General features: G+C 47.8%; 2 protein-coding genes and 1 long non-coding RNA gene across 6 annotated transcripts in view; 1 reads left to right on the forward strand and 2 right to left on the reverse strand.

The window, feature by feature from the left end:
* LOC114442035 (spermatid perinuclear RNA-binding protein-like) overlaps positions 1 to 5080 on the forward strand; it is a 28228-nt gene extending 23148 nt beyond the window's left edge. The window contains exons 12-18 of the mRNA XM_028415294.1: positions 604 to 812; positions 1906 to 2055; positions 2347 to 2481; positions 2759 to 2899; positions 3014 to 3137; positions 4272 to 4322; positions 4413 to 5080. Coding sequence (XP_028271095.1) covers positions 604 to 812; positions 1906 to 2055; positions 2347 to 2481; positions 2759 to 2899; positions 3014 to 3137; positions 4272 to 4322; positions 4413 to 4498 — 896 coding nt within the window. The 3' untranslated portion in view covers positions 4499 to 5080. The remainder of the gene's footprint in view (positions 1 to 603; positions 813 to 1905; positions 2056 to 2346; positions 2482 to 2758; positions 2900 to 3013; positions 3138 to 4271; positions 4323 to 4412) is intronic.
* fras1 (Fraser extracellular matrix complex subunit 1) overlaps positions 1 to 10611 on the reverse strand; it is a 379111-nt gene that overhangs the window by 228265 nt on the left and 140235 nt on the right. The gene's annotated exons all lie outside the window — the stretch shown is intronic.
* LOC114442053 (uncharacterized) lies at positions 807 to 9549 on the reverse strand. The gene is made up of 4 exons (XR_003671303.1): positions 9519 to 9549; positions 9208 to 9362; positions 8336 to 8452; positions 807 to 892 (listed from the first exon to the last, which is right to left on the reverse strand). It is a non-coding gene; the product is annotated as an uncharacterized LOC114442053 (long non-coding RNA).

The following is a 10611-nucleotide window of genomic DNA, read 5'->3' on the forward strand; positions in this document are numbered from 1 at the left end:
GCCCCTCTGATGAAATGATAAGTTATATTGTGGCCCTCAGTCAGTCACCCGTCTCCTCAGTCCCCTGCAGGACATTGGTGTGCTGCTGAGTTCAGGGTTCAGTGTGAAGAGCCGTTCTCTAGGTTAACTGTGACGATGATGACATGATAAAAATCCTTCCTGGTCTGTCTGACATCAGTACTGTTGTTACACTTATGATGTGTTTGTCTGTTGTGTGCCTGCCTGCACTGGAAGCTTTGTGTTCTTACACTTGCTGACAGAAGCACTGTTGTGGTTTGGCTTTAGTTAAAGTGCCCGTTATGTTCAGATTTTAATCACAGACATGCTAAGTGCGACTAGTTAGCTGTCAGGGACCCTCACAGCACTCTCTGCAGGACAGAGAGAAGAGGAGGTAGATAGAACTGAGAGGATGAAGGGGAGAGAGAGGAACATGCAGCAAGCGTATGTTACAGAGTACGAAACACAGCAGGTCCCAGGTTATTGTTTTTATTTTACTGTTGATTGATTGGTCGATTGATTGTTATTAGAACAGCTGAAGCGCCGGACGTCTCCTGACACCTCACGATGAAGGGATCTCACTTTGACTTGTCCGCCTTCTTTCAGTCCTGGACTGGAGGATGACCGATCCAAACCACCCCATGAACGCTCTGATGCGTCTGAACCAGATCCACCCGGGCCTTCAGTACCGCCTGCTGTCCCAGTCCGGGCCGGTCCACGCTCCCGTCTTCACCATGTCTGTGGAGGTCCAGGGAACTGCTTACCAGGCCACCGGGAACTCCAAGAGAACCGCCAAGCTCCAAGTAGCCCTCAAGGTAGGGAGCCAGGGTTAAGGCTCTGATGTCCGAGTGCTGGATTCTGATTGGCCAGTTTGTTGCCGTGTGAGGCCTCACGTCTGTAAAACATAAAAGTAAATCAGCTTTTTTTATAGGACCATAGACTCTATATAAGTATAGATGAGGGGCCTGTGATGTGACCAAGAGGTTTCTGATGATGTAAAGGTGGACTGGAAAGGCATTAAAGCACCTCCGCTGTCACCTCTGAGCATTGCATTGTGGGAGAACAGAGTCCCTGCACTGAAGCTCACTGTAGTAAGGCCCCGTTCACACTGGAGAAAGTCATTCCAGCTAGAGTAGGATTGAGCCCAGACAGCCTTTAAACTGGATGCGTTCAGACCTATTTTCAAATCTGGCTAGCACACACTTGTGTCCGCACTCAATCCGGCTTCATCCAGCTTGTTTGCTGTCCTCCAAACCACTAGGTGGCGCCTCTTAATATACAGAGTCCGTTCACGCCGCGGTAGGACTGCGTGTGCGCATGCGTCATGCTATTTTTTGCCCCGTGTCGCGCCCCGTGATCCGGAAGTAGCACATTGCTAACCGGAAGTAGCATGTCGCTAGCTGGATTCGCTCGCCACATTTGCGTTCACACCTGAGCCACATTTGAGCCAATCTGGCTAGATCCACCTCTCGTGGGTGGATCTAGCCGGATTGAAATCAAACTGGATACAGCCGGAGTGTTCACACTGAGATAAAAACACATCTGGATTGATCTGGATGCGGCCGAATCCTGCTTAAGCCAGGTTTTTTTCCCCAGTGTGAACGGAGTATAAATGAACAGCAGTGAGAGATCATGATATGTTTTCAGCATTTGTTGCCTAGAAAGATGAGGAGGGAGTGAAGTGAGCAGAGGACGGCTCGTTGACCCGCTCACACTTTGTCTGATCCAGTCGGTCACTCGCAGCACAGACCGTCAGTGTTGTTCACTTTGCAGCTGAGCTCAGGGATCACTCACTGATGATGGATGTGACAGTGTGACTCATTTCCTGACATGAAGTTAGCTTCAGTGGAAGCCTCTGTGTGTGAGCGATCACTGAGAGGTGCTGACATTCAGATGATGTGTGGTCAGGCGCTGCAGGCGCTGGGATACGTCATCGCCAGCGACGGAGACGTGGACTCGCTGAGTGCTGATGAGAAATCAGATGGCGAAGGCAAGAACGACAGGATGTCCACCAGCTCCAGCTCCACCTCCATCACCTCCTCCACAGACACGCAGGAGGTGGGGAACACACACACACACAGACACACACACAGACACACACGAGACATGAACTCAATGTTTTCTGAGCTGTGTGTCTTCAGCACAGCTTCTTCTTCCTCTGCTTGATTTTCTGAGGTTTTTTAACCCTGTTAATTACTGATTATTATCATGACCCACATAATTAACAAGCTTACACCTACTTCCTGTTGCACTGAGGCTGAATGCACTATGTAGAAATAAAGAAAGTACACGATGAGTCGCTTGGTGTCAAGTTTAAGAGGTTAAAGTCCTGATCCTGTCTGTCTACAGTCCAGAGCTCCGGGTCCCATCCTGACCGCGGGAGGTAAGAACCCGGTGATGGAGCTGAATGAGAAGCGCCGCGGCCTCAAGTACGAGCTGATCTCAGAGAGCGGCAGCAGCTACGAGAAACGCTTCATCATCGAGGTACAGCAGCACAGAACGCCGTCTGTCAGAGTCCTTCACTCACAGGCTGTGATTAGGAATTGATGAGGGCAGGAATGTGTTTGATGTCGCTGCTTCCTGCACATCAAAACCTCTTCAGATGGCAGGAAGTGTGACGAGCATGAAACTAATTCCACCCTAAAGAAGTCACTGCAGCGGTTCATTACCTCAGTCTGAACCGAGTGCTGCACGAGTTCTCTCTCTCTGATTAGGTTTAGTTCTTCCAACAACAATTGAATTTTCCTGCATTTGCTGCCAGGTGGAGGTGGACAAGCAAGTTTTTCGGGGGACAGGCCCCAATAAGAAAGTAGCCAAAGCCAGCGCCGCGCTCGCCGCCCTGAACAGCCTGTTCTCCGGCTCCAAGTCCACAACTAACAAGAAGAAGCGGCCCAACCCTCCAGTGAGTAACCAGTGTACCGATCGCTGCTAACTGAGGTCGTCCATGTAAACAAATAGATATCTGCTGTCATCACTGACGATAAACGTCCTGCTGATCAGCTCTGTGTTTGTGCAGCCAAAGCGACCCGTGGCCTCCGTACTGACCCTCCCGGCTCTCGCTGCCAGACCTCCGCGGGTCCCTGTGATCCCCAGGGGTCCCTACATCAGCACCCCACCTGCACCTGGATACATCCCTCCAGGTGAGTCACATGACCCACCACCTGGACACTTTTCTGTGTGAAGTGCTTCGTAGAGCTTGTTACATATCCAGAGAACAGAGAAACCTGTTCGTGTTCCAGAGGTGGCAAGAACAATAATCTTTTTATACTTCATGACAAACGTGTGTGGTCCTCATGTGGCTCCCACTGCAGCGCACACATACAGGTTCTGACGTTTCGCTGCTTACCATGGGCAGAAGCAGCAGTTTAAGTGAACGTTTGAAGCGGAGATATTTGGGAAAACAAGCAAAACCCGAGAAATCCCAAATGGAAGCAACATCGTCCTCCTTCGCTAAACATGTTCAAACTAAACTGCTGCTTCTGCCGTTCAGCCGTGTGTGTGTGTGTGGCGTGCTGCAGTGTGAGGTCTGAATAAGGAGTTCTGAAAAGTCCGGGCCGAAACGAATTTTGTTCTTGTTACAAAGAGATTTCTCTGTTCTAGTGATGTAACAAGCTTAAGTGGGTCTCCTATATCGTCTGCGTTCACTCAAAGCAAAGCTGACGTTGAGCATATTTAACCCCCCCCCCCCCCCCCCCCCCAAAAAAAAGACATAAAAATAATCATTGTAATCAAGGAAAAAGCTTCAATTAATTGTGATATTGATTTTAAGTAAGACAAAGTCACTGAGAAGGCGTAACTCTTTCTGAAACATTTCCCATGTTCTGTTTCATAGCAACGTTTTAAAGGTCGGGTAGGAGGTTTAAAAATTCAGTTAGAGTCCAGATTTCAAAGTAAACTCACGCCCCTTTCTCTCGGAGCTCACCCCGAAGCCACGCCTCCAATCACGTGACGCGCATCACGTGAAGACGAGCTGCGGTCTGTGACTTCATGCACGTAGAGAGTGACAACCAGCCAATCCTCTGAGCAGGGTCCACCCGGAGGATTGGCTGATGTTTTTATGTTTTATAGCTTCAGATGATTCATATTCTTCGTTTTGATGAGAAACCACCGAACTAATTGGTTGCTATCGGATTGTAAAGAGAAGTTACACTAATTTAACAAAAAGAGCATCAGAGTGAACTCTCCTACCCGACCTTTAACACATTTCAAACATCCTGAATTAGTTTTAATTAGAAAATCTACATTATTATACTGTGTGTGTGTTCTTCTCTCAGGTTTCGGTGCTCCTTACGGTTACAGCCCTGCAGGCGCCCTCCCTGCTTACGGTAAGCTCACAGTGTATCCGATCATCATTCATCCATCAGTCCATCACCACGTCCCAGCGTTTGAGTTTGTGTTTCTCGGCTCTTCCTCAGGTTTTCCCTCCAGAATGCCCTCAGTAGTTGTCCCAGTCATCAGAGTACCCACCACATACCCCGTCACCCACCTGTACCCCTATTAGGACTGTCCCACCCACAGGAGGTCACTTGTTAAAGGAATATCCACACAAACAAACCAGGCACAACAGTCGACCTGCAGCCAGACTCTGAGTGTGTGAACGCAGACAGATCAGTCTGTCACTGAGCACTCATGTTTCCTCTAAATATCCTGCTGCTACTGTAAAACATCTGGAGAACAAACCAAACATCAACAGAACAAAACAATCACACACTGTCCTTCCCCGCACAGGACGTTACCGACCTACACAAATATTATAGAGCTAAATATTTACCTGCTGTAGGAAATACTGTCAACAGTGCATGAATGATGGACATGGAAGCAGCCATGATGGGGGGGGGGGTAGTAAAGCTGATCAGAGCGTCGAACAGCTGATTATTCCTTTAACAATCACTCACCATGTTTTGTTTTAATTTCTCTCTGTTTTAAGTTTGACTGGTTTACATCCTGAGTTGCACTGAGAAGCCTCTTCCTCTGAGTTTACACTGTTCACTTTGAGCCATTTGTGTTGAGATGATTTATTTTGACCTGTTTTTAGGCACAGTTCTTTTTAAATAAATGAATATTTTTGCCAACAGCTGAGTAACTTGTGGTCCATGTTTGTTTTTTACACACAGGAACTAAAGAGTGTAAACAAACAGCAGCTGACGTTTTTCTATTGTGTTGCACAGAGTTAGCATGCTAACCAGCTAGCTGTGTAATACCCCTTTAATCCACTAGACGGTGCAGTGAGTCAGTACAGGCCATTAACCAACTATAGGGATCTTAGACATGTGAGCTCCTGCAAGATCCACCCACAGAGGTCCTGAACACATAAAACTCAAGATTCCCAACCAGAAAAGTAGCAGAACTGAAGAAGCCACTTCTCAAAAAACAATCCTTGAGTCCAGTTGCCTCGATTTAAACTCTTGGAAATGACTGACCTGGATGAATGAGAGCATCCACAGATACAGTACAGGAGGAAGCTCAGAAATACTTGATGTTTCCTCCAGAGGTCTCTCCTCCAGTCAGTAAACACAAACATGGAAGCAGCTCTACGCTGAGTCCACATCCTGCTCTGCACTCTCCATCACCTCCCAGTACGCTCATCATTTAAATTAGAAGTGTGTTCTACAGCTCAGCCTCCACAGCAGCAGCTCTGTGTTCAGATGGCTCTCTCCTTCACTGACATTTCACAAAGACCGAGGACGCAGCTCCACCTCCACCCTCGTACTAAAGTGAGGCCATAAATATCTCGCTTTCAGCTGCTGGCATGAAAGATGCTGTTCCACCCAAAGCGCACTCTCCCTCTCTGGAGAGTCCACATATCGAAAGCATTTGAACACAGATCAGTGTGATGATACATTTCCACAATCCAAAACCATCTCTGGGAAAAACTTAAAACACAGAGAAGGCGGGGATTATGAGCAGTACTGCAGCCAGCCTCTGGGGGGCGATCTAGATGTTTTGGCCTCACTGTTCGGAGCTGTCATGTCATCCATATGTTTATTCACAGTCACACAGAAGCAGCATGTGATGTTCCCAGTGAGCTCACAGGTCCATCATGTGTCTGTGATCACGTCTGTTGCTGCTAACCCCGCCTGTGTCTCCCCTCTGCAGGCGGCCTGTACTTCGACAGTGCCTATTACCAGCCGCAGACCATAGCCACACCTATAATCATCCACCTGGGCCCTCAGGATCTTTTCTGACCGAGACAGACTCTGCACCTCCATTTAATCCCTCTCTCCCTTTATTAAACTCTGGCTGCAGCTCCGGGGTCTCCCCCCCCGCCCTCCACACGACACGCTGCAGTCACATTGAAAGCAATATGGAGGAAGGAAACACCCCAGGCAGCACGCCGCCCCACGTCCACAGGCGGCCGCGCCCGGACTACAATAAAACACCAAGCAACACTCCTGCTGCAGAGTTAAACAGTGTGATACGACATCTACCGTCTGTACATATACCCTCTGTGTTTTCAATATATACACACATGTTAATACCTTTGAATATAACGTATTTATAATCGACCTGAATGTAGATACTGTAGTGATGGAGCAGACATGGAGCCTGAAGGTAGCAGCAGTTTACAGATGGTCAGGGTGCTGTGGATACAGCAGAACCCCAAATTAAACATGAAGCATCACTTCCCCATCCAAAGACCCCTCAGGTCCGTCACTTTTTATGGTCCCCGGAAACATCTCTGCTGTCTGACACTTCCTCCGGTGTGTTCCTGAGTTCAGCTGGTTTGTGAGTCTCTACAGCGAATGTTCAGCCATGTGACCCAGAAGCGGTCACATGACACATGTGGGTCACAAGAGGTCACATGACACATGTGGGTCACAAGAGGTCACATGACACATGTGACCACTTGTGGGTCACAAGAGGTCACGTGACCCACATGGGTCACAAGAGGTCACGTGACCCACATGGGTCACAAGAGGTCACGTGACCCACATGGGTCACAAGAGGTCACGTGACCCACATGGGTCACGTGACCCATGTGACCACTTGTGGGTCACAAGAGGTCACGTGACCCACACGGGTCACAAGAGGTCACGTGACCCACACGGGTCACAAGAGGTCACGTGACCCACACGTGTCACAAGAGGTCACGTGACCCACACGTGTCACAAGAGGTCACGTGACCCACACGTGTCACGTGTGACCCACAAGAGGTCACGTGTGACCCACAAGAGGTCACGTGTGACCCACAAGAGGTCACGTGTGACCCACAAGAGGACACGTGTGGGTCACATGACACGTGTGGGTCACATGACACGTGTGGGTCACATGACACGTGCATTTGTTTCTCCACTCCTGAATAATTTAACTTGATTTAGATACAACACATAAAACCCGTTAAAGAACGCTGGTTTAAATGTTTAAACTACAAAGAACTATAATCTGGATTAAAGCCTTTATCAATATATCTGTGATTTCATATTGCAATAATCAGCATATATACATATACTACACAGCGTGGCACAGTGAGAGACTGTTTTAAGGTTTTAAATCAGATGGAATGTCTTTTTAACTACTTCAGTAAAATAAATATATTTGATCACTGTACGGCACTGCATGTGTTTATTCACATTTACACCCAGCCATTCAAAGACGCACTGCTCTCTACAGAACTACAGCTCCCATGGTGCCTAGCGGCAGCTACTGCAGGCATGAAGCGTATCTTCACGCTGATTTTATCACGGCCATAGTACAGACTGGATGCCTGTGACATCACAGGTCATGTGGCTCCGCCCACTGAGTGGCAAGCAGCTCGTTATCTGATCTGGTTTTACAGACTAGAGACATCAGCCCGACCGACCTGACGCCACTTCAAATGTTAAAGCTTTGCTTAAATGCTGTATTGATGACCCGTCACCTTTCACTTATTGTCTATTTAAACACAGTCATGATAATGAGCCTTTTGTTCTTAAACAAAGGGAGGGACGGTCGACTACACAGTGTTTCTACTCACACAGACTACAACACCTTTAAACGTTGTTATTGTTATATAGGAGCTAACAGACACGTGTTCTAACTAAGGATGAAACACGGATGTTTCCCGTACAAAGATGGAATAAATTAACAATTTATTTCCTCTAAGAATATTTGTACTAATATTTAAAGCAGTTACACGTCATTTAAACATCACTCACTGTAATTATAATGTAAAATATGAATGTAGTTAAACCTTTGAGGTTTGGACTTGAAGTTTTTTGTTTGTTTCCACTCTGACAAATCTTTTCCTTACTAAACCAAAGGGACCCACACACACACAGACACACACAGCTAAATAAAAATGTTTGTGTGTTGTGGTCTAAGAGTGTAAAATAAATGACTGCATGTGCAGTTTACTCACCACCTCAGCAGTCAGTTGGTCAGCTGGCGGCCCGTAGATGGAGCAGCACCTGGGCAGAGGTGAAGTCCGGGTGAGGCTCAGTTCCAGGCTCCAGGCTCCAGGCTCCTGGTCCCAGTCCTTCAACCAGCACACACATCGTCTCTTAGTCACGTTTCTCGACTACAAGTCTTAAATAACCTCATTCTGACCTTATGAAGCTTCACACTGAGCGCACAGTAACAGCTTGCAGTTAACTCGACAACTACTTCAGACAGATTCAATGTGCAGATTCTGTCAGCCTGTGGTCCGACACTCACAGATTATCATAACTAAACATCTGCACATCTGTGCCACCATCATCTAACCACAATATCTATATTTCTGCTTCACTGTATTTCCAACGACACCATCAGCTGTGCAATGCCAGCGAAGAGACTACACAAAACAGATCAGATTAGACAGATTAAAGCCTCAGATCCTCAGAATGATGACAGAGCATAAACTGGTCACACTTCAGTCAGGTGTATGTTCTTATTCTACATCAGTGTTTCCCTGTTAGCTTAGCGCCCCCTTGTGTCCTGACGTCCCATTACAATGGTAATGGTAGTGTCCCTGTCCCTCTGCTGACGGTGCTCCTCCACCTCCAGCTCCTCTACTACCTGCATTCAGAGCACAGGCTACGTCCACTTCTCAGACCTCACCCGGCAACAAGAGGTTCTATTTACTGATGCATGTGAACTTGTTGAAATGTGTGAGTCTCACTCTCGGTGCACGAGACTTGAGGAGCCCTGAGCATCACTTATTAAGTCATAAAGCGACACCACAGCGAACGCTAACATGCTAATAGCGATCTTTATCCGAGACAGACAAACATTCCATTACAAAGTATTTACCTCCAGAAAACCTTGGACACCTCCGGTTACAGTGGGGGACGACCTCCGTCCTCTCGGTACATCCGTGCCTCTCCTGTCTGCTCTCTGCCGCCGGATCCTTCCCGACCTCCGAGGAACGCTTCTGTGATTGGCTGTCAGCTCATCAACGTCACCTACTAATAAGGAGCGCTCAAGAATCAGCCACAACAAACAAACACAGTTATAGATACCACTGTGACTTTAAAGCCTTTAAATGACCCATGACACTAAATCTTTTTGAGATGAACTGAGATGAAACATTTTAACATGGAGGTCTGTGAAGACAGACTTACTGTTGGAGTCAACCCCTAGAGGCGGCAGGGGGAACTGCAGTTTTCAAACACTGCACTTGATAAAAAGCAGTGAAGGAAGTGTGTGACAGAGACACATGAAGTCTGTTAGAGTCTATGAAGGGTCAGGACTTACACACTCTTTTTAATAATGAATAATAGTCTGCTGTCTGACCTCTGACCTCCATGGTGGATGGATGTGAGGTCACAGTGACCTGATCTGCCCTCTGACCGCCCGCTGCTTCCTGTTCAGACTCACCGTGCCGCCAGGCTGCCTCAGACCTGCTGAAATCTTCAGACTCTGGCACCAGCAGCCTCCTTCTAGTGTTTCATGGTACAAACACCTCAGTCTGTGTGTGTGTGTTCCCACCCTCCTCTTCATCAGCGCGGCCTTCCTTCAGTCAGGCACGGCTGCTGCGATGCTAATTACACAGAGAAAAAGAAGCATCTGATTTCACACCGCCACAATCAAATAACAGCACAGAGACAGGCAGAGCCGAGGCAGCTTAATGAGCAGGAAGCTCCTTTAATCCGATGAAGTTCACGTTCACAGTTTTATTTTCCACCTGACATCCAGGAGGAGCTCACAGAGCTGATTTTAAATATTGTGTGAAGGGAGAGCTCTGAGTGTGAGTTAATGCAGACAGGCAGCAGACACACACACACACACACACCTGAGGCTGTGGGAGCTTGGATGAGCGGTAGCTGTGCATGTGTTTGTGTTGTTGGTGCAGACAGTGAGCGCGGTGGATCAGATGGAAGTCCAGATCCTGCTGGTATTTTTAGCGGTGAGAGCGAAGCCAGAAGGTGTTGGATTACACAACGTGCGCACATGGCGCCCTCACTGATGGCAGTTTGTCATCTTATATCAGCGGGCGGGCGGACTGCTGACACACTTTATTCACCTTCTTACACCTCAGAGGACGGAGGACACTCCCACGGCAGGAAATATTTACATCACCGTGTGTGAGGACAAACATGTGCACACGCACACGTCAGTTCGTCAGTCACAGCGTGAATTCATAGACTGATTAACTGAGGCTAATGTTAGAGAATGGTGGCAGCTGAGTGCTGCTGATGTCACTATTTGTATTGT

This window comes from Parambassis ranga, chromosome 9, assembly GCF_900634625.1.
Source record: "Parambassis ranga chromosome 9, fParRan2.1, whole genome shotgun sequence".
Classification (NCBI taxonomy): domain Eukaryota; kingdom Metazoa; phylum Chordata; class Actinopteri; family Ambassidae; genus Parambassis; species Parambassis ranga.